The sequence below is a fragment of the Myotis yumanensis genome, unplaced genomic scaffold (assembly GCF_028538775.1).
Source record: "Myotis yumanensis isolate MYYU_CA2020_CCGP unplaced genomic scaffold, mMyoYum1.0.hap1 SCAF_3, whole genome shotgun sequence".
In the NCBI taxonomy this organism is placed as follows: Eukaryota; Metazoa; Chordata; class Mammalia; order Chiroptera; family Vespertilionidae; genus Myotis; species Myotis yumanensis.
In genome coordinates, this window is record NW_027223754.1 from 83,173,233 (window position 1) to 83,200,372 (window position 27,140).

At 38.3% G+C, this 27,140-nt stretch overlaps 1 protein-coding gene across 2 annotated transcripts; it reads left to right on the top strand.

Annotated features, from left to right (window-relative positions):
• FAM216B (family with sequence similarity 216 member B) lies at window positions 1-26,410 on the top strand. 2 transcript variants are annotated; one of them, XM_070409017.1, is made up of 4 exons: window positions 1-92; window positions 2,925-3,037; window positions 11,014-11,134; window positions 21,384-26,410. In XM_070409017.1, exons 2-4 carry the CDS (start codon window positions 2,939-2,941, stop codon window positions 21,566-21,568), a joined length of 405 nt encoding a protein of 134 aa, XP_070265118.1. In that variant the 5' UTR covers window positions 1-92; window positions 2,925-2,938; the 3' UTR covers window positions 21,569-26,410. The 2 variants fall into 2 exon arrangements, with proteins under 2 accessions (XP_070265118.1, XP_070265117.1); XM_070409016.1 differs by having other exon boundaries at window positions 2,931-3,037.
• The last annotated feature ends 730 nt before the right edge of the window (window positions 26,411-27,140 follow it).

Sequence of the window (27,140 nt, forward strand, 5' to 3'; positions counted from 1 at the left end):
CACCCCCACCACTGCAAGAAGAAAGGGACCTTGCAAAAAATTACGTGGAATATGAATAAAAGCTTTTAAAAAGGGGGAGACTACAATACAGGGTAAGTTCCTTTTAAGCAAACATGTCTTTTTGTTTCAGATATGTTATTTTGTAACTTTTTCCTCCTGAATTCCCAAGCATTTTAAACAAACTTATTCAGTTACAGACTATTTGAATAGGTAAGATGGATTTTCTCAGCAATAGTTCAAGAAAAGGACACATAAATTTTTGCCATGAGAAATATCATCAGTCATTTTCTTATGCCATTTAAGAAAAGGAGAAATCTTTCAAGCTTAGAAAAATGTTTATGCTTTGCTCTACAGATCTGGAAAATGGGAGAAGGGATATTGAGATGATTTGAGTACAGGAAAGAGTGTAGAAAGAATATTAAAAGTGTATATCTTAGTTGGCATGGTTTCCGGAGTGCATGCTGAAGAAAAACAGTAGTAAATAAAATATTTATAGTTTAATTTATAAGTTCTTATCATGGAAACAAGTTACAAGGAGATGCTGACTAATGTTTTCCTTATACATTTCTCTTTTGGAATATCTGAGCCTGAGCTCTGTGAACTCAGAGCCAGAGTTTTCTGACATGTTAAAATACTTCTTAAGTGTGTAGTCATGTGTGCACATGTGAGGAGAGGAGAGGAGAGGAGGGGGGAGGGGAGGGGAGGAGAGGATAGGGAGAATGTTTTATAGTCACGATCTCAGTTAATCAAACAACCTGAGGAGGTAGGTATTGTTGCCAAGGGCAAAATTGTAAAGAGAGGGGAAATGCTCAGGGTTTCCATTCTGTGCCTCAACAACCATAGTCCAATATGTCTATTCTTCTTTAATTGTTAACTTTTTAATTATTATATACTCCTCAGATTCTAAATCCTAAATTACATGGAAAGGAGACTTAATCATAAGCAGGTGTGACTTCATTTTGTATCTTTGTCAGGCAAGTGGCAAATAATGTTGCCTGGTTTAATAACTGCTTTTTAGTATCTATACTAACAAAAGGGTAATATGCAAATTGGTTGTGATACCCTCACACAACGACTGAACAGCAGGCCGCGTGGGGTGACCAGGCCAGCGGGGGGGGGGGGGGGGGGGGGGGGGCGGGGCAGTGAGGGGCGACCAGGCCAGCAGGGGTGGGCAGTGAGGGACAACCAGGCCTGCAGGGGGGCAGGGGGGCTACCAGGCAAGTGGGGGGGAGAAGTTGGGGGTGACCAGGTTGGCAGGGGGGCAGTTAGGGGTGATCAGGCCAGCAGGGGAGGGAAGGTAGGGGCAATTAGGCCAACAGCAGGGGGGGGAGACCAGGCCAGAAGGGGGGGCAGTGAGGGGTGACCAGGCTGGGAGAGGGACAGTTAGGGGTGACCAGGCAGGCAGGGGGGCCAGCTAGAGGCAATTAGGCCAGCAGAGGGGCAGTTCTGGGTGATCAGGCCGGTAGGCAGAGGTAGTTAGCAGTGATCAGGCTGGCAAGGGGGGCAGATAGGGGTGATCAGGCAAGCAGGGGAGGGTAGGTAGGGGCAATTAGGCTGGCAGCAGGGGGGGGGAGTTTGGGGAGACCAGGCCAGAAGGGGGGGCAGTTGGGGGAGACCAGGCCAGAAGGGGGGGGCAGTGAGGGGTGACCAGGCTGGCAGAGGGACAGTTCTGGGTGATCAGGCCGGTAGGCAGAGGCAGTTAGCGGTGATCAGGCTGGCAAGGGGGGCAGTTAGGGGCAATCAGGCAGGCAGGCAGGTGAGCAGTTAGGAGCCAGCAGTCCCGGATTGGAGAGGGTGCAGGCTGAGCTGAGGGGACCCCCCACTCCCGGTGCATGAATTTCATACACTGGGCCTCTAGTGATGCTATAAAATTGCAAATCTAAATCTGCAAGAAATGGAGAATGATATAAAGGTATACTATACTACCACTAAAAACCATATTTTATTGATTTTTATTTTTTAAACTATATTTTTATTGATTTCAGAGAGGGAGAGAGATAGAAACATCAATGATGAGAAGAATCATTGATTGGCTGCTTCCTACATGCCCCCTACTGGGGACTAAGCCCACAACCTGGGCATGTGCTCTGACCAGGAATCGAAGTGTGACCTCCTGGTTCATAGGTTGATGCTCAACCACTGAGCCACACTGGCCGGGCTAAGAATCATATTTTAAAGGATAATTAAAGTGCTGGGAAAGTGCATAACACATAGGGTATGATCGCCCTTTTCTAAAATCACACAATGTACCCAGAAAAATTCATAAAAGGATATCAAATGCCAACAGTAGTTATAAACAGTTAGATAATAGATGATGTTATTTTCTTCAAATTTTAATTATTTATGAATTTTCCATAATAACATTCATTAATTTTAGAATCAGAGAAAATATTATTTGAAAATTTCAAGAAGTAACTACTCTGACATGGTATGGCTCTAGAATCCACTTGCTTCAAACATAGTTAAGCAGAGAAACATAAGGCTCTGAATTAGTCCTCCCATAAAAAAAGGTATGAGAATGTAGCCCTGGCTGGTAGTTCAGTTGGTTAGAGTATCATCCCAATATGCTAATTTTGTGCATTCGATCCCTGATCACCGGTCAGGGCACATACCAAAATCAACCAACAAATGCATAAATAAGTGGAACAACAAATCAATATTTCTCTCTCTCTCCCCTTTCCCTCTCTCTCAAAAAGTCAATTAAAAATATATATATACATATATAAAAGAATGAGAATAGGGAAAAGCACAGAACTAAAGCAGACTGATGAGGTCCCTTACTTTGAAACATGTGAGAAATTTCTTATCCTTTGAAATACATAATATTTATTTATTTATTTATTTACTTTCTTATTTACTTAGGTACATTCTCAAAATTGGTTAAACGAGTGCAGTTTTATGCTATGCTTTTTTGTTCCTTGGAGTTACAGGATAAAGAATGGGAGAAAAATGGAAAAGACAGCAAAAGCTTCAGAAAGTTCCACAGATTCCTTGCATTCGAGTCCCTCCCTCTGCCTTTGACACTTCATTAATGAAGGTACAGCATGTTATTCACAGATGACTAGACCTTGTCTCTATCTCTTTCAAGGCTTGAGGAATTTCCATGTCTTTGTTTACCTAGCATTTAGGAGAACATTGAGCCCAATGTAGGCCTTCAGAGCATGTTGACAGTACATGTGAGAGAATAAATGAGTGTGGAAATCTAACCCAACACCCATCCAGTGATGGGAAACTCTCTGGTTGACTACATTCTTGCTCCTAGCAAGAAAGCCATGTTAGTTCCTTTCAAAATTAGTTAAAGCCATTCTCATAAATACTCTTGGTAAACATTTCAGTTCTCTGCCATGTCCTTAAGGAGGATTAAGCAACAGAATAAGAATATCAGAAAGTTACTGTTACTTCTTATTTTGGAAGTTGATAGTTCTAGTAAGAAAAATAAGTAGACTTTTTCATCTTATTAAATAAAACCATAACTTTTAAGGTTTTATCTTTATATAATGGAAACTTCCATTGCATTTTGGAGTTTGCTCTTGAAATTGGCCTGGGTTTTTCATCTTATATTGTTGTCAATCATTTAAAAAGGCTAAATTAGGAACCCATTTTCTTTTTTTTTTTTTTTTTTTTTCGCTTAAAGTATTACAAAGGGTATTACATAAGTGTCCTTTTTTCCCCCCCGCCCTTGACAAGCCCCTGCCCTCCCATACCCCCCAGTGTCTTATGTCCATTAGTTATGGTTATATGGGTGCATACAAGTCCTTCGGTTGATCTCTTACTCCCCTCCCTCCTGTCCCCCAACCCTCCCTGGCCTTCCCACTGCAGTCCGACAATCAGTTTGAGGCAGCTCTGCCACTGTATATATTATTGTTCAAAAGTTTGTAATGGTCTTAATTATCCATGAATGAGTGAGATCATGTGGTATTTTTCCTTCATTGACTGGCTTGTTTCACTTAGCATAATGCTCTCCAGTTCCATCCATGCTGTTGCAAATGGTAGGAGTTCCTTCTTTTTAACAGCAGCATAGTATTCCATCGTGTAGATGTACCACAGCTTTCTAATCCATTCATCTACTGATGGGCACTTAGGCTGTTTCCAGATCTTAGCTATGGTGAATTGTGCTGCTATGAACATCGGGGTGCATATATCCTTTCTGATTGGTGTTTCTGGTTTCTTGGGATATATTCCTAGAAGTGGGATCACAGGGTCAAAAGGGAGTTCCATTTCCAATTTTTTGAGGAACCCCCACACTGCCTTCCATAGTGGCTGCACCAGTCTGCATTCCCACCAGCAGTGCACAAGTGTTCCTTTTTCTCCACATCCTCTCCACCACTTGTCGTTTGTTGATTTGTTGATGATGGCCATTCTGACAGGTGTGAGATGGTACCTCATTGTTGTTTTGATTTGCATCTCTCCGATGATTAGTGACTTTGAGCATGTTTTCATATGTGTCTTGGCTTTCTGAATGTCCTCTTTTGAAAGGTGTCTATTTAGATCCTTTGCCCATTTTTTGATTGGATTGTTTATCTTCTTTTTGTTAAGTTGTATGAGTTCCCTATAAATTTTGGAGATTAAGCCCTTATCAGATATGACGTTGGCAAATATGTTTTCCCATGAGGTGGGTTTTCTTGTTGTTTTGTTGATGGTTTCTTTTGCTGTGCAGAAGCTTTTTATTTTGATGTAGTCCCATTTGTTCAGTTTCTCTTTAGTTTCAACTGCCCTAGGAGCTGTATCAGTGAAGAAATTGTTTTGGCATAAGTCTGAGATTTTGTTGCCTTTGGATTCTTCTAGAATTTTTATGGTTTCCTGTCATACATTTAAGTCCTTTATCCATTTTGAGTTTATTCTTGTATATGGTGTAAGTTGGTGGTCTAGTTTCATTTTCTTGCATATATCTGTCCAATTTTCCCAACACCATTTATTGAAGAGACTATCTTGGCTCCATTGTATGTTCATGCCTCCTTTGTCAAAAATTAATTGAGCATATTGGTTCGGGCTAATTTCTGGACTCTCTATTCTATTCCACTAATCTATATGTCTGTTCTTGTGCCAGTACCAGGCAGTTTTGAGAACAGTGGCTTTGTAATACAGCTTGATATCCGGCATTGAGATCCCACCTACTTTGTTCTTTCTCAGGATCGCTGCAGCTATTCGGGGTCTTTTTTTATTCCAGATGAATTTTTGGAGAGTTCTTTCTAGATCTTTGAAGAAGGCCATTGGTATTTCAATGGGAAGTGCGTTGAATTTATAGATTGCTTTGGGTAGTATGGACATTTTAATGATGTTGATTCTACCAATCCAAGAACATGGTATGTTCTTCCATCTGTTTATGTCTTCCTCTATCTCTTTTTTCAATGTCCTGTAGTTTTCTGAGTAGAGGTCTTTAACCTCTTTAGTTAGGTTTATTCCTAGGTATCTTAATTTTTTTGGTGCGATGGTAAATGGGATTGTTTTTATAATCTTTCTTTCTGAAAGATCACTATTGGTGTATAGAAATGCCTCAGATTTCTTGGGGTTAATTTTGTATCCTGCTACATTGCCAAATTCATGTATTAAGTCTAGTAGCTTTTTGATGGAGTCTCTAGGGTTTTGTATGTATAATATCATGTCATCTGCAAATAAGGACAGTTTTACTTCCTCTTTTCCAATTTGGATGCCTTTTATTTCTTCTTCTTGCCTAATTGCAATGGCTAATATTTCCAGTACTATGTTGAACAGGAGTGATGAGAGTGGGCATCCCTGTCTTGTTCCTGTTCTTAGGGGAAATGGTGTTAGTTTTTGACCATTGAGTATGATGTTGGCTGTGGGCCTGTCATATATGGCTTTTATTATGTTGAGGTATGATCCTTCTATTCCCACCTTTCTGAGAGTTTTTATCAAAAATGGGTGTTGGATTTTGTTGAATGCTTTTTCTGCATCAATTGATATGACCATGTGGTTTTTTTCTTTCAATTTGTTTATGTGATGTATCACATTTATTGATTTACGGATGTTGTACCATCCTTGCATCTCTGGGATAAATCCTACTTGGTCATGGTGTATGATCCTTCTGATGTACTGCTGGATCCGATTTGCTAAGATTTTGTTGAGGATTTTGGCATCTATGTTCATGAGGGATATTGGCCTGTAATTCTCTTTCATTGTGATGTCTTTACCTGGTTTTGGTATTAGGGTGATGCTGGCTTCATAGAATGAGCTTGGAAGTGTTCCTTCCTCTTGAATTTTTTGTAGTAGTCTGAGGAGGGTAGGTTTTAGTTCTTCCTTGAATGTTTGGTAGAACTCCCCTGTGAAGCCGTCTGGCCCTGGGCTTTTGTTTGCTGGAAGCTTTCTGATGACTGCTTCAATTTCTTCCATAGTTATTGGCCTATTGAGGATTTTAGATTCTTCCTGATTGAGTTTTGGAATGTTGTATTTTTCTAGGAATTTGTCCATTTCCTCCAGGTTGTCTAGTTTGTTGGAGTAGAGTTGCCCGTAGTATTGTTTAACAATCATTTGTATTTCTGTGGGGTCTGTTGTTATTTCGCCTCTATCATTTCTGATTTGGTTTATTTGGGACCTCTCTCTTTGCTTCTTGGTGAGCCTGGCTAGGGGTTTGTCAATCTTGTTTATCCTTTCAAAGAACCAGCTCTTGGTTTCATTGATTTTCTGTATTGTTTTTTTGGTCTCGATTTCATTGATTTCTGCTCTAATCTTTATTATCTCCTTCCTTCTGCTCACTCTGGGGTTTTCTTGTTGCTCTCTTTCTAATTCTTTGAGTTGTAGAGTTAGATGGTTAACTACCATTTTTTCTTGTTTTTTGAGATAGGCCTGTAGAGCTATAAACTTCCCTCTCAGGACTGCTTTCATTGTGTCCCAGAGGTTTTGGATTGTTGTGTTTTCATTGTCATTAGTGTCCAGGATGTTTTTAATTTCTTCTTTGATGTCATAGGTAACCCAATCAATATTTAATAACATGTTATTCAGCTTCCAAGTGTTTGAGTATTTTGGGTTGTTTTTATTGTGGTTTATTTCTAACATTATGCCATCGTGGTCTGAGAAGATGCTTTTTATGATTTCAATCTTCTTGAATTTGTGGAGACTTTGCTTGTGACCCAATATGTGGTCTATTTTTGAATATGTCCCATGAGCACCTGAGAGGAATGTATATTCCACAGCTGTGGGGTGAAGTGTTCTGAAGATGTCAATTAACTCCATCTGATCTAGTGAGTCATTTAGGATTGCTTTGCTGATTGTTTCTTTGCTGATTGTTTGTCTAGCGGATTTATCCAGTGATGTCAGTGGTGTATTAAAGTCCCCTACTATGATTGTATTATTGTCGATCTCTCCCCTGATATCTTCCAGAAGTTTTCTTATGTATGTGGGTGCTCCTGCATTGGGTGCATATATGTTTATCAGGGTTATATCTTCTTGTTGTATTGATCCCTTTAGTATTATGAAGTGGCCTTCCTTATCTCTGGTTATGGCCTTCACTTTGAGATGTATTTTGTCAGATATAAGTATTGCTACCCCAGCTTTCTTTTCCTTTCCATTTGCATGAAAGATATTTTTCCATCCCTTCACTTTCAGTCTGTGTGAGTCCCTTCTAATGAGGTGGGTCTCTTGTAGACAGCAGATGTATGGGTCATGTTTTTTTATCCATTCAGCCACTCGATGTCTTTTGGTTGGAGCATTTAGTCCATTTACATTTAAAGTTATTATTGAAAGGTACTTGTTTGTAGCCATTTCTTTTTGTGTGTGTGTGGCTGTTTTCTTTCTGAACTTGATATTTCTTCTTTTTACACCAGTCCCTTTAGCATTTCTTGCATGGCTGGCTTGGTGGTGATAAACTCCCTTAGCCCTTTTTTGTCTGTGAAGCTTCTTATTTCCCCTTCAATTTTGAATGATAGCCTTGCTGGATAGAGTATTCTTGGATTCAGTCCTTTGCTTTGCATCACTTTGTAGATTTCCGTCCATTCTTTTCTGGCCTGATGTGTTTCTGTTGAGAAATCATTTGCTAATCTAATGGGAGCTCCCTTGTATGTTACTTTCTGTCTCTCTCTTGCAGCCTGTAAGATTCTCTCTTTATCCTGAACATTTGCCATGGTAATTATGATGTGTCTTGGTGTGGGTCTTTTCGGGTTCACCTTGTTTGGGACTCTCTGGGCTTGTGTGACTTTTTTCTTCCCCACCTCAGGGAAGTTTTCTGATATTATTTCTTCGAATAGGTTTTCTAATCCATGTTCATCTTTCTGTTGTTCTGGCACCCCTATTATTCGTATGTTGTTTCGTTTCATGTTGTCCCAAAGTTCCCTTAGGCTCTCCTCCTGTCTTTTAAGTTTTTTCTCCATTTGCAGTACAGTTTGAGTGTGTTTTGCTTCCTTGTCTTCTAATTCACTAATTCGGTCCTCCGCTTCTCCCAGTCTACTGTTGATACTTTCAATGGTGTTTTTTATTGCAGTTATGTCGCTCTTCATTTCTTCTTGGGACTTACTTAAGTTGTTGATTTTTTCATCTGTTTCTTCTAGCTTCTTGCATAAGTAGTTGAGTTTTTCATCTGTTTCTTCTTGCTTCTTGAACATCTGGTGCATGTACTCTAGGAACCTTATTCTGAATTCTTTTTCTGTCATGTTGCATATCTCTGTCTCACTTAGCTGCTTTTCTGGCAAGTCCTCCTTTTCTTTCCTTTGGGGGTTTCTTTGTCTACCCATGTTTGATCTCACTGACATGACTAGTTGTTGAGTCGTTCAGTGGCTGGACCCTGGGTGGCAGTGGCTGCTCCCTGGGTGGCAGTGGCTCCTCGGGCTGTGGTTGCTCCTTGGGCGGTTGTGGTAGCAGTGGCTCCTCTGTTGATAGCAGAGCCTCTGGTGGGTGCTGTTCACAGTTGTGGTGGCTCTTCTGGCTGGTGGAGGGAGGCTTCACACACAGCAACTGTTCCCCAGGCAGAGCGTGTGGTGATCAGGAGGCCGCTGTTGCTTGAATCTGCTTTCCGTGGAGGGGTGCAGGTCTCCTCTGGCCTCTTGCAGTCGCGCTGCTTGCGAGTCGTTGCCTCCGGGTTAGTAGCCGATCTCTGGATGCCGGTAACCGCTTCCCAAGATGGCGCGGTCTCGCCGCTGCGCTGGCGCCCAGGGGGAAGTTTCAGCCTCAATCTCTAACCATCCGCATCTTTTAGGAGTTCTCTGTCTTTCCTGGCTGCAGACCGTCTCTCAGCTGAACCTCCCCAGCTTGATCGGGCTGATTGTTACCCGTTTCAGCTGCTCGCCCCTATCTGCTCCGGGACAAAGCACCAACACGTCCGTCTAAGCCTCCGCCATTTTCCGAAGCCCCCCATTTTCTTCTTCAAATATATTATCTTGTAAAACACCTAATTTAGAAACTGTAAAGTTAAAATGAAGTCTCAAATTGTGAAGTACTTGGTTTTGCTACTTTCACTCTGGACCTAAAACAAAACAAAACTGACTGCATACAAATTTTCTAACAAATATTTCAACTCCATATAAAATTTCTAATTGATAAAAGTCACTTTATTTTTATAAATAATTATCTTATGTTTGGATTTATTACATCATTATCAACTAGTTTTTAAAATTCTGTCATTGTTTTGAACTTTTTTGGTCTGGGTGAACTTATTTTATCTTGGTTTTTCTAGAATGTTGATGCCTCTATCTCAGTTTTCCCATCTGCATATAATAAGTATGTAAGAAATATTAGGTGTATAATAGTAATTGATGCCCAGGCCTATTTTGTTCCTCCCTAGCATATGTGGCAGCCTTCTTAATGGTCTCCATGCCAATGGTCTGTCCTCCTTTAAACTCATTCTCCACAGCAGGGCCAGAATGATCTTTCTAAAATGCAAATCTGATCAGCTTAAGGTGTGACATTTTGGGTTGGATAATTTTTTGTCATAAGAGCTGGAGGCTGTCTCATGCACTTAGGATGTTCAACAGCATCCCTGGCCTCTACTCAACGAATGCCAGTAGCATCTCTCCTCCCTCTCACCATTTGTGACAACCAAAAATTTCCCAACATTGCCAAATGTCTCTTGAGGGTCAAAATTACTTCTGTTGAGAGCCACTGCCTTAAATAAGACCTTCAACGGTTCCTCATTTTTTTTAAAAGGTAATAATGAAGCATAAAAGTTTTCCATGATCTTCCCCTGCCAAACTCTACAGCCTTTTCCATCTCAGACTCCATGTTCTAACTGAAGTAAAGGGAAAGTCTGCTTCCCAGCATATCCAGATATATTGTGTCCTATAAGAAAAATTGTACCACTCTCTCCTTCTAATTAGCCCTTCATTTTCTTCTAGTCAGTGGTTCTCAAATATTAGTGTGCATGTATCAAAATTACTCAGAGGACTTGTTAAAGTCAGAGTGCTGGGCCCCACCCCCAGAATTTCTGAATCTTTAGGTCTGGGGTGGGGCCTGAGAACCTGCATTTCTAACAAGTACCAGGTGATGGTGATGACTTTTAGAACCAGGACTCTGGTCCCTTTGAGGACTTCCTACTCACGCTGAAGACTAGATATGTCAATCATCTCATTTAGAAAGTTTCCTTGACTGCTGCAGGCAGAGTTTGTTTTCTTCCTGTTGAACCCTTATCACATTGCCCATCTCTTCATCTGCTTATTTCCCCTGCTCACTGACAACTCTCAGCGGAAAGTTCTCCTTTTACCCATCCAGAGGTCTGGCATACTTCAGGACCTGTGTAGATTCTCATAGCCTACCTTCCTCAAAAAGGACTATAATAAATGAATTCAAACTAAAAAAATCCTTGAAACTTCCTCAGCCCAACATTTTGACCTACTTACTAGAATCTTACTTAGGCATTTCACCCTTACACAGGCCAGTGGAAGATTGTTTAATTAAACTAAGGAAGGAAACTACCCAATTCCTATTTTTCCCATTGTTTTATATATATATGGTGAGAGTGAGAGAAAGAGAGAGAGAGGCATCTTATTTGAAGGAAAGTCAGCTTTGCATACATCAACTCCTAATTCTATAAACTCCACCAACTCATCAAAATCACCTGCTGGGCGTTGACAGGACCTGACCCGCGGGCAGCAGCGCTACTTTTACAGCATCATGAAGATTTACAACTCCAGGCCCCAGTGGGAGGCCCTGAAGACCCGCTATATTCACACCCTTCAGCACCAGCAGCTGCTTGGTGAGTTTAACTACTTGACCTGCACCACGCACCTCAGGAAGGGACTAGTACAGTGATGGCGAACCTATGACACGCGTGTCAGAGGTGACACACGAACTCATTTTTTTGGTTGATTTTTCTTTGTTAAATGGCATTTAAATATATAAAATAAAAATCAAAAATATAAGTCTTTGTTTCACTATGGTCGCAAATATCAAAAAATTTGTATATGTGACAAGGCACCAGAGTTAAGTTAGGGTTTTTCAAAATGCTGACACGCCGAGCTCAAAAGGTTCGCCATCACTGGACTAGTACACTGCAGCCAGAAGTCAAGTTTCCTGAAAAAATTTCAAGTAGCACATTCTCTTCCAGCGAGCTATTTTACCAATATGGTTTACAAAAAGTTATCCCTGACAATAGAAAGCAAGTTTCTATGGGTAAATTAAGAGGGTTAAAAGAGGATGGATTATTATAAGATGATAGTTCTCTGAGATTTATAGGAACTTGACCTAGTAGAAACAGCCATAGCCTCAGGCAGATAGTCTATCCTTGGTCAGCAAACTGCGGCTTGCGAGCCACATGCAGCTCTTTGGCCCCTTGAGTGTGGCTTTTCCTAAGCCTTAGGAGTACCCTAATTAAGTTAATAACAATGTACCTACCTATATAGTTTAAGTTTAAAAAATTTGGCTCTCAAAAGAAATTTCAATCGTTGTACTGTTGATATTTGGCTCTGTTGATTAATGAGTTTGCCGACCACTGGTAGGCTTAAACCATAGCTCAGTCCCTTGCTGGTTGCATAAATTCAGTGACTTGGTTTACTCAAAACAGGAATATTTATATTGTTGAGCATTTACCATGTTCCAGATATTGTGCTTGGAGCTCTACATGTACTTTCTCATTTTATTCCCACTTTACAGTTGTGGGAAACTGTAGCTCCGCTGGTTACAAAACTTGATCAAGATCACCCAGAGAGCACATGTCAGTTAGGACGATCACCTACAAACTCATGCATTGTCGTCCCTCTGCTCCACTGTCTCTCCTCTTCTATGAACCTCATGGGATTTTATAAGCACAAGTGAAATAATGGTTGTGAAAGACCTTATAGATCATAAACAACAACCCACAGAAAGGTGTAATTGCTGTTAAATCTCTTTTCTTCTCAAAAATATTTTGTCTTCAGCTCCCCTCTATTACACTCTTCTCCTAACTCCCATAGAGTTTTGTTTGTTTGTTTATTTATTTATTCTAAACGGTTACAGGATAGTGAGAAGCTAAGAAAATTCTTAAGCAAGTGGAATAGGGAAACTGAGACAAGAATATTACAAAAGGCCCAACAGTTTGGGAGGTTTGCAGGTAGATTGTAAATAACAAGTCATTATCTTCCCCAACCAAGGACACTTGAGAGAAAATAGCTAAACACCCCTCCTCACTAACTAAAAGAATTAAGAAAGGAGGGGGAAGGAGAGGGGAAAGAGGAAGAGGAATCTTAATGCACCTAGAGAATACATAGCTTAAATCACTCTGAAACTAACTAAAAGCCAAGAGGAAGGAGGAGGGGGAAGAAAGAATGCAGTCTTATCTCATCTCACTGTTTAAACAGAAAAGCCAGCAGCCTCAGAGGATTTAATTACCAAGTTTCTCATACATCCTGGGAAAGCCATAACAAAGTAAATGGGAAAGAGACCTTCAGAGTTAACCTATACCTGTATATCTAGCAGAGGAAATTTAAAATCTATAGAGAGAAAAGTATATAAGGCAGACATCTCCCTTCCCCACCATACTCACTCCTCAGATTAGCTGAGAATCCATCTGTGCTTCATGCCAGATGATAGTTATGCTTGCCTTACTTCTTTAATAAATTTGCATGCTTTACTTTCTTAATAAATTCACTTTAACACAATTAATCTGGAGTCACTCATTTGAACTCATACCAGAAGACAAGAACCCAGGAGGGGACAGCTCCCTCCCTTCAATTCAGGGGCCTGTCCCATAACACCTTTCCTGGTGTTTGGGGTGCCGCTAACAAAACTACTCACTTGACATTAGCACATCTAGTTATACTGTTGTTTCTATATTTGCACAAAAGAAAAAGATGTGTTTTTTTTTTCCAAGTGATTTAATAACAAAAACAGTAAGAGTAGCTATCTGTTTTTAGGACTTCCTATGTACCAATTACTATTCTAAGCACTTTGCATGTATTATCTTGTTTAAAACTTAAACATGTTTTCATGGTAGATGCCGTTATTACCCACATTTTACAGAAGAGAATATTGAGACATAGATAAGTTAAAAAATTTGACCCGGGTAATAAATGGCAGAGCCAGGATTCAGCTGGTCCTTATGATTGTTAGAAGCATTGCTGAAACATCATCTAGTACTTTTGTTTGCATAGTAAAACTACTCAAAAGCCAGTGAACTGAGAGGCAGAATATTCAAAGTTTACTGCATGTAAACTTCACCTCTGTATGTTATTAAAATGCAAACTTCAGGTCTAACTTTCTAAGTTTCTGATTTGAAAGGTCTTTGGAGTAGAACTAGAAATCTGCATTTTTAAAAAGCATTATCGGCCATAATGTACTTATGAGGACCAGTCACACATGTGTAGAGAGCAGCTACTGTGTAGAAAGCAGCTGCTGTGTTGAAAGAAGCTACTCTGTTAAAAGCAGCTACTGAGGAGAAACCAAGATGGCGGCATAGGTTAACACTGGAGTTTGCTGCCTCAAACAACCACTTCAAAAATACAACTAAAAGACGGAACGGACATCATCCAGAACCACAGGAAGTCTGGCTGAGTGGAAGTTCTACAACTAGGAGCAACCAAGAATCAGAGGAGGCGCAGTGCTGAAGTAAAATACTAAGGTGCGGAGTACGCGCAGCGCGGGCTGGTGGCTGAGGGCGCGGTTGTCGTTTTCAATCCGGAGGGAGCCTCAGACTCTGAGCTCCAGATCTGGGCAAGTCTCTAGGTACCCAGACTCAAACGGGAGAAGCGGGACTGTCTGGCTTCGGTCCCTCCGAGGTTTGCAGCGGTTGCTGGGACAGAGAGGCAGAGCCCCTGGGGACGAACTGAGAGCAGCCATAACTGCTCCCTCCTCCGCCCTGTTGATCCCGTGGGACCCGCCCCCCCCCCCAAGCCCTGCACAGAGCCATTTGCCGGATAGCCTCAGGCAAAGGCTAGATTAGCACCTCCCTAGAGGACAGAAGTTCTCCCACTGCAAACACAGCTGATTCTCACAGCCAGTTGGCCTGGAGGTCAAGTAGTAATTACCTACAACAATTAAGGCTTGACTACAACAAGACTGCTCACAGAGACCACAAGGGGGTGCACCAAGAGTGTCTACCTCAGGTAATTGGGACACTTAACACGGAAAGCCACTCTATTGACACAGCGAAGCATAAAAAAATGCCAAGACAAAGAAACAGACCACAAAGCACAGAACCGGAGGAAAGCAGGCGACTGGATATAGAATTCAAAACCACACTTTTGAGGTCTCTCAAGAGGCTTCTAGAGTCTGTCGATAAACTTGATGAGATGTACAGGAAATCTAATGAGACTATCAATGGTGTGATAAAGGACCAACTAGAAAGTAAGCATACACTGACTGACATAAAGAATATTATACAGACTCCCAACAGCAGACCAGAGGAGCACAAGAATCAAGTCAAAGATTTGAAATGCGAAGAAGCAAAAAACACCCAACCGGAAAAGCAATATGAAAAAAGAATCCGAAAGTGTGAAGATAGTCTAAGGAGCCTCTGGGACAACTACAAGCATACCAACATCAGAATTATAGGGGTGCCAGAAGATGAGAGAGAGCAAGATATTAAAAACCTATTTGAAGAAATAATGGCAGAAAACTTCCCCTACTTGGTGAAAGAAATAGACTTACAAGTCCAGGAAGAGCAGAGAACCCCAAACAAAAGGAATCCAAAGAGGACCACACCAAGACACATCATAATTAAAATGCCAAGAGCAAAAGACAAAGAGAGAATCTTAAAAGCAGCAAGAGAAAGAAACTCAGTTACCTACAAGGGAATACCCATACGACTGTCAGCTGATTTCTCAACAGAAACTTTGCAGGCCAGAAGGGAGTGGCAAGAAATATTCAAAGTGATGAATACCAAGAACCTACAACCAAGAGTACTTTATCCAGCAAAGCTATCATTCAGAATTGAAGATCAGATAAAGAGCTTCACAGATAAGGAAAAGCTAAAGGAGTTCATCACCACCAAACCAGTATTATATGAAATGCTGAAAGGTATCCTTTAAGAAGAGGAAGAAGAAGAAAAAGGTAAAGATACAAATTGTGAACAACAAATACGCATCTATCAACAAGTGAATCTAAGAATCAAGTGAATAAATAATCTGATGAACAGAACGAACTGCTGATTATAATAGAATCAGGGACATAGAAAGGGAATGGACTGACTATGCTTGGGGGGAAAGGGGTGTGGGAGATGTGGGAAGAGACTGGACAAAAATCATGCACCTATGGATGAGGACAGTGGGTGGGGAGTGAGGGCGGAGGGTGGGGTGGGAACTGGGAGGAGGGGAGTTATGGGGGGAAAATAGAGGAACAAATGTAATAATCTGAACAATAAAGATTTAATTATTAAAAAAAGCATTATCATTTAGTTAATTTATTATTTTTTATTTTTTATTGAAAAATGTTTGGGTTACGTTGGTTAAAAAATTTATATACGTCATCTGTATATTGTATTGTGTGTTCACCACTTAAAGGCATGTCTTTTTCCATTACCATTTATCCCCACTTTATCCTCTCATACCTCCCACCACCACCTTTCCCTGTGGTAGTCACCAAACTGTTGTCTGTGTCTATGAGGTTTTTGTTTGTTTGTTTGTCTTTCATTTAACTCCAACTTTTTTACCCAGACCCCAAACCACCCTCCCTTCTGACAGCTGTAAGTCTGTTCTCTGTATCTATGAGTCTCTATTTTGTTTGTTTGTATGTTTGTTTGTTTTATTCATTAGATTCCATATAAATGAAATCATATGGTATTTGTTTTCTCTGACTAGCTTATTTCACTTAGCATAATACTCTCCAGGTCCATCCATGATGTTGCAAAGGGCAAGATTTCCTTCTTTTTTACCAACAAGTAGTCTTGATGGACACTTGGGCTGTTTGCAAAACTTGGCTATTGTAAATAACACTGCAATGAACACAGGGATGCATATATTTTTTCATATTAGTGTTTTGGGTTTCTTTAGCTATATTCTGAAAAATGGAATCACTGGGTCATAAGGCTGTGAAGGAAAACCCCTATTCTGTAAAACTACTGTTTGGAATTCTCCGCTATTCTTTGGAAGGCCTCTTATTCTGAAAAAAATAACTTTGCTTTCTAGCCTGCTTGAATAATGGGGGAGATAAACTTAGCTGTCTGACCTTGTAGGCCAGAGACTGGATACACCCAATGCCATGCCAGGTGCATTTTTTAATTGGATAGAACTATGTAGTTTTCAAGGCCGCCACCAGCAAGCACACAAAGGGCTGGCTCTTCCATAAAAAGGGAAGTTCTGCTGGTAGCTTTGCTTAGAATTTGGATTCATTTCCCTAAGCCCACCTCGGTGAATAAAGTGTAACTCCAAACTCTCAGAGCGTAGTTTGGTTCTTGTCCGGTTTTTCTGTAACAAGGCAGTTCAAGTTTTAATGTAACTCCACACTGCTTTCCACAGTAGCTGCACCAATCTGCATTCTCACCAACAGTGTCTGAGGGTTCCCTTTTCTCCACATCCTCACCAACAATTTTTGTTGATTTATTGATGATAGCCATTCTGACATATGTGAGGTAATCTCATTTCCTTTTAATTTGCATTTGTATGATGATAATGACTTGAGCAACTTTTCATATGTCTATTGGCTATCTGTATGTCCTCCTTAAAGTGTCTATTTAGGTCCTTTGCCAATTTTTAAAATTGGTTTGTTTGTGTTGGGGGGATATTAACCCCTTATCAGATGTATCATTGTTGAGTATGTTCTCCCCTTTAGTGGGTAGTCTTTTCATGCTGTAGATGCTTTCCTCTGCTGTGCAAAAGTGATATAGTCCCATTAATTTATTTTTATTTTTGTTTCTCTTACCCAAGGAGATATGCTGGAAAAATAATGCTATGAGAAATATATAAGATTTTTCTGCCTATGTTTTCTTCTAGGATTTTTATAATTTCTAGTCTTATATTTAAGTCTTTAATCCATTTTGAGTTTATTTTTGTGTGTGGTGAAGGAAGGTGGTCTAGTTTCATTTCTTTTGCGTGTATCTGTCCAATTTCCCAACACCGATTATTGAATAAACTGTCTTTACCCCATTGTATGTTCTTGCTTCCTTTTTCAAATGTTAATTGACCATAAAGGTTTGGGTTTATTTCTCGGCACTCTATTCTGTTCTGTTGATCTATATGTCTGATTTCAAGCCAGTACCATGCTGTTTGATTAAGATGGCATTGTAGTATAGTCATATCAGGTGGCATGATTCCTCCAATTTTGTTCTTTTTTTTTTTCTCCAGGTTGCTGTGGCTATTCGTTTTTTTCTTTTGTGGTTCCATATACATTTTTGGAATTTCTTATCCAGTTCTGTGATATATGTCATTGGTATCTTGATAGGAATTGTATTGAATCTATAGATTGTTTTGGGTAGTATGAACATTTTAATTATGTTAATTCTTTTTATTCATGTAATGGTATATGCTCCCACTTACTTATATTTTCTTCAATTTTATTCTTCATTACAAGTGTTTTACGTCCTTGGTTAAGTTTATTCCTAGGTATTTCTTTGATGCAATTGTAAATGGAGTTATTTTCTTTGTTTCCCTTTTTGATAGCTCATTAGTGGTGTATACAAATGGAACTGATTTCTGGATATTTATTTTGTATTCTGCTACTTTACTGAATTCATTTATGAACTCTAATCATTTTTAAGTAGAATCTTTAAGGTTCTCTATATAGAGTATCATGTCTTCTGCAAATAATGAGAGTTTTACTTCTTCCATTCTAATTTGAATGCCTGTGATTTCTTCTACTTTCTGAGAGCTGTGGCTATGACTTCTAGTACTATGTTGAATAAGAGTGGTGAAAGCAGACATCCTGTTTTTTTCCCATTTTTAAGTGAAATGCTTTTAGTTTTACCTGTTAAGTATGATGTTAGCTGTGTGTTTGTCATATGTGGCCTTTATTATGTTGAGGTATTTTCCCTCTCTTCCCACTTTGATGAGAGTTTTTATCATAGATGGGTACTGGATTTTATAAAATGTTTTTCTCCATCTATTGATATGATCAAGTTGTTTTTATCCTTCATTTTGTTTATGTAGCATATCACATTATTGATTTGTGGATATTGTACCAAACTTGACTCTCTAAAATAAATCCCACTTGATAATGCTGTCTGATCATTTTGATGTATAGCTGGATCTGGTTTGCTAATATTTTGTTGAGGATTTTAGCATCTATGTTCATGAGATATATTGGCCTATATAATATTTTTCTTTGTGGTGTCTTTATCTGGTTTTGGAACTAAGATAACACTGGCTTCATTGAATCAGCTTGAGAGTCTTCCTTCTTCTTGAACTTTTTGGAATAGTTTGAGAAGAATAGATGTTAGTTCTTCTTGAATATTTGGGAAAATTTACCTGTGAAACCATTCAGCCCAGGACTTTTGTTTAAAGAGTTTGTTTGTTTTATATTATTCCTTGATTTTTTTAGTTGTCACTGGTTAATTCAGATTTTCTGATTCTTCCTGAGTCACTTTTAGAAGTTTGTATGTTTCTAGGAATTTCACCATTTCATCCAAATTGTCCAATTTGTTGGCATATAGTTATTCGTAATATTTTCTTACAATCCCTGTGGAATCAGTTGTTACTTCTCCTCTTTCATTTCTGATTTATTTATTTATTTGTTTGGGCCCTCTCTCTTTTTTTCTTCATGAGTCTGGTTAAAGGTGTGTCAATCTTATCTTTTCAAAGAACCAGCTCTTGGTTCCCTTGATCTTTAAAGTTGTTGGTTTTTGTTTGTTTTTTTCTCAATTTTGTTTATTTCTTCTCTGGTCTTTATAAATTTGTCCCTTCTACTCACTTTGGACTTTGTTAGTTGTTCTTTCTCTAGTTCCTTTAAGTGTAAAGTTATAATTTTTTGAGATTTTTCTTGTTCAGGTAGGCCCATATTGCTAAGAATGTCCCTCTTAAAAATACTTTTGCTGTGACCCATAGATTTTGGGTTGTTGTGTTCTCAATTTTATTTGTTTCAAAATCAAAAGATATTCTTCCTTAATCTCATGGTTAATCTGTTCATTGTTTAGTAACATGTTATTTAGCCTCCATGTCTTCGTGTGTTTTTCAGGTGTGGTTTTGTGTGTGTGTGTGTTTTTGTTTTTTTCCTGTGATTGATTTTTAGTTTCATACCACTATGGTCAGAAAAGATGCTTGATATGATTTCAATCTTTTTAAATGTATTGAGACTTGTTTTGTGTCCTAACATGTGGTCTATCGTATAATACGCTCCATGTGCACTTGAAAAGAATGTATATTCTGCTGCCTTGGGGTGAAATGCTCTGAAGATATCTATTCAATCCATCTGATCTAGTGTGACTGTTAAGGCCACTGTTTCCTTGTTGGTTTTTTTCTGGAAGATCTATCCATTGATATCAGATTGCTAACGTTTTTTACTATGACCATTGATTTCTCCTTTTATGTCCATCAAGATTTGCTTTATATATTTAGGTGGTCATATGTTGGGTGCATAAATGTTTACAAGATTATATTGTCTTGTTGGATTTCTACTTCTATCATTACGTAGTAACCTTCCTTATCTCTTATGTAACCTGTTTTAAAGTTTATTTTGTTCAATATAAGCATTGCTACTCCAGATTTTTAAAATTTCCATCTACATTAAAATATTTTAAAAGCATTATTAAAAGTGGTCTTAGCCAGATGATTGTGTGGGTGGTTTGCAGAATGAATTTTTAACATTGTTAAAATATGGGTACTACCCAAAGTAATCTACAGATTCAATGTAATCCCTATTAAAATACTGATAGCATATTTCACAGATCTAGAACAAATATCCCAAAAATTTATATTGAACCAAAAAGGACCCTAAATAGCCTCAGCATTCTTGGGAAAGAAAAACAAAGTTGGAGGGATCACAATATCAGATATCAAGTTATACTACAAAGGCATAAATAATCAAAGCAGCCTGGTATTGGGAAAAGAACAGGCATATAAATCAGAGACCCCAGAAATTAACTCACACCAATACAGTCAATTAATATTTGACCAAGGAGGCAAGAGCATACAATGGAGAATAGATAATTTCTTCAAAAATGGTTTTGGGAAAATTAGACAGGTACATGCAAAAAAAAAAAAAAAAAGGAAAGAAAGAAAAAAGAAACTAGACCACTAACTTACACCATGCACAGGAATAAACTCAAAATGGATAAAAGACTTAAATGTAAGTTGTGAAACTATAAAAATCCTAGTAGAAAACATAGTTGGTAAAATCTCAGACATCTCATGTAGCAGTTTTTACACCAATACGTCCTCTAGGGCAAGGGAAACAAAGGGAAAAATTAAAAAAAATGGGACTACATCAAAATTAAAAGCTTCTACATAGCAAAGGAAACCATCAACAAAATGAAAAGAAAACTCATTGTGTGGGAGAACATATTCAACAATGGTACATCTGAAAGGGGTTAGTGTTTTTGTTTTTAATTAAATTTTATTGGGGTGACATTAGTCATCATGAACATATAGGTTTCATGTGTGGATCACTAATTTACAAAATCTGTACATAGGGCCATATCCCCACCACCCAAAGTCAAATCTTCTCCTGTCATCTCATATTTGGACCCTTTTCTCCCCACTCCCCCCCTGACAACCACCACACTGCTGTTTGTGTTCATAAGTTTCAGTTTTATATTTCACATATGAGTGAAATCATATAGTACTTAGCTTTTTTTGTCTGACATTTCATTTCGCATAATGTTCTCAAGGCCCATCCATTTTGTTGTAAATGACTCTATTTCATCCTTTCTTATGGCTGAGTAGTATTCCATTGTGTATATATAGTACATCTTCTTTGTCTAGTCTTCTATCGCAGGGCACTTTGGCTGTTTTCAAGTCTTGGCCACTGTGAATAATGCTGCACTGAGCTTAGGGGTACATATATCATTTTGTGAATCTGTGAATATTTGCAGTGTTGTTTGCTTATTTGTGTTTTGAAATTGTTGACCTTAGAGTTTCTCTCACTTCCCTTCCTGCCCCCTCCAGGTTATATAACTCAAAAGGAGGCCTTGGCTTGTGCTGCTGTACTTAGAGATTCAACCAGGAAAGCCTCGGCCAAGGGAGCTCCTCCAAGAACCATCTCCGGAAGGGCTTCGGTCATGACAAGAACATGTCTATCAGCACTCCCTGTGTCTGAGGTTCCACCCAGGACCAAAAGTGCAAAGCTCTGATCCTTTGGGAACCATGGCTTTTCACGGCTGTAACAGGCAGTTTGCTCATGTACCCCTGGCATCTAGTGAGTGCTTAGTGTGTATTTGTTGAATGAGCATAAATAAAAACTTGTAATACAAAACCACAAATAAAAATAATCTTTCTTCCATGCACATAAATTTTACCAGTGAGAAAAAGTTGAGAGGTTTAATGGAGCTAAGAGTAAATAAGCCTTTCACTCCACATATAATTTATAGAGTAAAATGACTTTTGAAGCTTAACAGTAAAAGCTTCTTTTGAATTAGAACCTCCCAGAGAAGTCTCAAGAACAGTGAAAGGGGGAAAGTCATCAGAAGGTGCCAGATCTTCTATCACTGGGTGACCATCCCTGAAAGCTACCCACTGCACGTATTGAAAATACCCAAACAACACAGAGTTAGCGCTGAGCATGCAGGGCTTCCGAAGCCATATCTTCACAGCCACAACTGGACTGTGCATTTCCATGTCTCTCTTCTTCCCCGTCAAGCAACAGCAATCAACTTGGCCCCAAATTTTCTGGACTCAACAATCCCTTAGAGTTATCTTGAAACTTAGACTTATCAACCTGCTACATCTGGGTTCATTCTATATGCTGTAATTGACCTTCGCATGAGTAAGAGAATTCAGGCACACATCTCCTCCATGCGAATCAAGATACACTCACACAGAAAAAGGAATAACTCCAAAACACAAATTTTAAGTCTAATTTTTCCACAGCCTTGATGGTTTTAATTAAATAAAGCACATAAGACTATACAAACAAGCAAGAAGTGAGATAACAACTGATTCTTTGAAAAGATAAGCAAAACTGACAAACCCTTAACCAGACTCATTAAGAAAAAAGAGGACCCAAATAAATAAATCAGAAATGAAAGAGGAAAAGTAACATCTGATACCACAAAAATGCAAAAGATTGTAAGAAAATATTATGAACAACTATATGCCAATAAATTGGACAATCTGGATGAAATGGGTAAATTCATAGAAACATACAAACTTCCAAAATTGACTCAGGAAGAATTATAAAATCTGAATAATACAACTACAACTTTAAAAAATCAAAACAGTAATTTAAAAAAAGTCCTGGACTTCACAGGTAAATTTTTCCAAACATTTAAGTACTAACATCTATTCTTCTCAAACTATTCCAAAAAGTTCAAGAAGAGGGAAGACTCCCAAGCTGATTCTATGAAGCCAGTGTTATCCTAATCCCAAAACCAGATAAAGACACCACAAAGAAAAAAAAATTATAGGCCATATACCTCATGAACATAGATGCTAAAATCCTTAATAAAATATTAGCAAACCAGATCCAGCAATACATTAAAATGATCATATGCCATGATCAAGTGGGATTTATTCTGGAGAATCAAGAACAATCGCCACAAATCAATAATGTGATATGCCACTTAAACAAAATGAAGGATAAAAATAACTTGATCATATCAATAGGAGCAGAAAAGCGTTTTATAAAATTTAGTACCCATCTATGATAAAAACACTCATCAAAGTGGGTAGAGAGGGAACATACCTCAACATAATATAGGCCATATATGACAAACCCACAGCCAACACCATACTCAATGGGCAAAATCTAAAATTGAATAGACAAGGGTGTCTGCTTTCACCACTCTTATTAAACATAGTCCTAGCTCGCTGTCAGACAAGGCATCTAAATCAGAAATGGAGAAGCAAAACTGACATGATACTTATGTAGAGAACTCCAAAGATTCCACCAAAAAACTACTAGAGTTGGCAAATGAATTCAGTAAAGTAGCAGGATACAAAATAAATATCTACAAATCAGTTGCATTTGTATACATCAATATTGAACTATCAGAAAGGAAAACAACCCCATTTACAATTGTATAAAAAAGCACTCCTAGGAATAAAATTAACCAAGGATATCAAAGACCTATATGTGGAAAACTATAAGACAATGAAGAATTAAATTAAAGAAGATACAAATAAGTGAAAGTATATACTGTGTTCATGAATAAAAAGAATTAACATCATTAAGATGTGCATACTACTTAAAGCAATCTATGGATTCAATACAATTCCTATCAAGATATCAATGACATATTTCACAGGACTAGAAAAATATTCCAAAAATGTCTATGGAACCACAAAAGACCACAGCACTCTGGAGAAAGAACAAAGTTAGAGGAATTATGCTACTTGATATCAGATTGTACTACAATGCCATAGTAATCAAAACAGCATGGCACTGGCATGAAAACAGACATACAGATCAATGGAACAGAATAGACAGCCCAGAAATAAACCCATGCCTTTATGGTCAATTAATATTTGAGAAGGGAGGCAAGAACATACAATGGGGCAATGACAGTTTATTCAATAAATGGAACTGGGGACATTGGACAGGTACCTGCAAAAATAAATCTGGACCACCTTCTTACACCACACATAAGAATAAACTCATAATGGATTAAAGACTTAAATGTAAGACTCTAATCCATAAAAATCCTAGAAGTAAGCATAGGCAGTTAAATCTAGGACATTTCTCATAGCAACATTTTTTCTGATATGTCTCCTAGGACAAGAAAAACAAACAAACAGAATAAACAAATGGGACTACATCAAACCTCACTGATGATCATGACCATCTCTCTGTAACCATTAACATAGAAAATACAAAAGTTGTCATGAGATTCTTAAAACTTCTAATACTGGTTCTGAGACCTTATCTGAGTTTTCTTTAGGAAAAACAAGAGGATGGTTGGCCAACTTCAAGTCTGACAGTAAGATGTGGGAAAGCCAATGCTGACCTCACTAGGTTCATTCACTTAATCATAAAGAATGTTCTTCTCAGAAGGAAGGGGGATGGGGAGAGCAGGAAGGGATTAACCAACGAGCTTATATGTATGTATGCATAACCCATAGACACAGACAGTAGTGCAGTGAAGGCCTGGGGGGGTAAGGGTGAAACATCTGTAATACTTTTAATAATAACGATAAATTAAAAAAAAATTGTCTTGACTTCTACATATGCTGGCCCTGACTCAGACACTCTAATAGCTTTACAATTCTAAGTTAAGAATCATTAGGTAGACTTAAAAGGACAAAATATCAAATGGCACAGGGTGAGCTGTAAGGCAGCCCTCCTAAGGAACAGAGGTGGTGCCATACCAAAATTGGCCCATTCTGACCTCCCATTCTTTCCATGATGGGGCTTTTATCCCTTTAAACTTCTTGCATGCACTTTTATCTTAGACTTTTTTATTATTGTCACAGATATTTGCTGTGTAAACTTTAGCTAGTGATGCAGGATATCAAGGAGGTCACTTATGATTCTGAGCTGCATCCCTGAATCCCAAATCTCAGAAGCAACTTCTTTCTGATAGAAGATTTAAAAGCTAATTGGCAGGTGAATGTCACAGGCCCATAAGAAGGACAAATAGATCTAAGTTGGCCCAGAAAGTTCCACCTGTTGACTCTCCCATCAGAAAAGATAACACCCTTCCTCTTAAGCCCCAGACCAAAACTTATAAAGAATATGATTGATTATGGTGCCAGAAGAAAGATGCTCATGTGAGACACTGAGAAAGATGATCAATGGGAACCGAGGACAGCCTGTTACTTTTAGAAAAATCTACTGCTTTGATTTATTGGAGACTATATTGCTTGCTTTCACAATGTCAATAGACATCATCAGAAAGTTCTGGAGATCAGTGACCATTTCACTTGAAATTACTAGAACCTGGAATAGTGTCTGGTCTGTGGTAGTTAATCAATAAAACTGGTTGAATAATAATAAAATGTTCAAAGACTCTGCAATTCAAACTGTCATCTGAGTTTGTGATATTATTACAGGGTTCCAGGAAGTCAGAGCTATTGATGAAAATTACCAGTAATTTATCAAGAACAGGTGACAGGAGTAGTTCATCTCAGTTGCAGACCATAGGGGTGCATTGTCTGCCAATAATTTAAAAACAATAATAAAGCTAAAAGTTGGTCATCTCCACAAGCCAGCAATGATTCCAAATAATATCAGTGATAAAATACTCCTTTACCCAAAATATTTTGTTGGTTCAAGTTCTAAACAAATGTGGAGGTTACTATTGAATTTTAATAGTCTATATTTTATTCTTTATGGAAAGTAATTCTGGGAACTCCCAACCTATACACCATCAGCTCACAGATCTCCAACCATTGTGGTACTATATATTCTTGCATTTAAATAATATATTTGAAATGAATAGTGGATATCGTGATTACAAAAACAAGAAGTAGAACTTTACTGCAATTCTTTATTTTATTTGGCCACTTAGCATTTTTATTTTTCATACAATTTTATTGAGTTATAATTTATATGCAACAAATGTACTTAACTAAAGTTCAGTGAGTCTTGTCAAATGTGTATAGTCATGTCACCACTACCACGATCATGATATAGAATGTTTCCATTACTCAAAAAATTTCTTTGTGTCCTTGTGTAGAAAATATTCTTCTCCCAGGGAAATCCCTGATTTTCTTTCTATCACTTATAGTTTTGCCTTTCTAGAATTTTACATAATTGAAACAACATTATATAGTCTTTTATGTCTTGCTTCTCTCACCCATCATAACACTATTGTGGTTTATCATGTTGCATATACAGGGTAGGGCAAAAGTAAATTTATGGTTGTTCATGTGGAAAATAATACAATAATTGATAAATATAAGAATAAATTCTGTTTTGCGTATGTATAACAGTAAGCCTACTTTTGCCCCACCCTGTATTAGTAGTTTGTTCCTTTTCATTGCCAAGTAGCACTTCATTGTATAGATAGACCATAGTTTGCTTATCCACTTACTAATTGATGAACATTTGGGTTGTCTAAATTTGGACTATTACTGATAAAGCTGCTATAAACATTTTAATGTAAGCATTTGTCTGAAGTTTTTATTTCTCTTAGATAGATACCTAGAAGTACAATTATTGACTCATATGGTAGATTTAGGTTTAACTTTATAAGATACTGCTTTAGTGTTTTCCAAAGTGGCCACACCATTTTGCATTCCCACTAGCAATTATAAAGTTCTAGTTATTCCACATCCTTGCAATATCAGACATTTCTTTCCTTTCCTTTTTTTTTGTATTCTAGTGACTGTGGCTGCTGAGCAGGAGTAAACTTGGATGGGTGAAAAATATTGCCACTATTAATTATAGTCACCTTACTTGGAACCATGGCAAATTTCAGGGAAGGTTATCATGATAAACTGGGGGTTTCAATGGCAATAATCTTGGAAATTTAACAGAATTTTCAAAATTTAGTAATCAACCTTGATAAGGCAATTGTCTAGCTTATTTTGGTGGGGGGAGGAAGGATTTTAAAGAGGTGAAGAAGAAAAGAAATAGCGTCTGCAGGAGGAACCATCCCTGCACAGAGCTGTTATGTGGGTTCAGTATGTCCTTTGTAACTTCTCACAACCAACAGATAACTATTCCCCACACCCCCCAAAAAATCTCTATGTATTGTATTAGTTATCTATTGTTGCATAAAATGTTCCTCTGAAACTTAGTGACTTAAAACAATGTTGACTGTC

What these genes read in the sequence shown, in the direction of transcription:
- FAM216B (XM_070409017.1), top strand. Translation starts at nt 2,939, where the DNA reads ATGGGAGAAAAATGGAAAAGACAGCAAAAGCTTCAGAAAGTTCCACAG. An exon ending in TTGACACTTCATTAATGAAG is followed by an intron (nt 3,038 to 11,013) that starts GTACAGCATGTT and finishes GGGCGTTGACAG; the next exon opens with GACCTGACCCGCGGGCAGCA. An exon ending in TCAGCACCAGCAGCTGCTTG is followed by an intron (nt 11,135 to 21,383) that starts GTGAGTTTAACT and finishes TGCCCCCTCCAG; the next exon opens with GTTATATAACTCAAAAGGAG.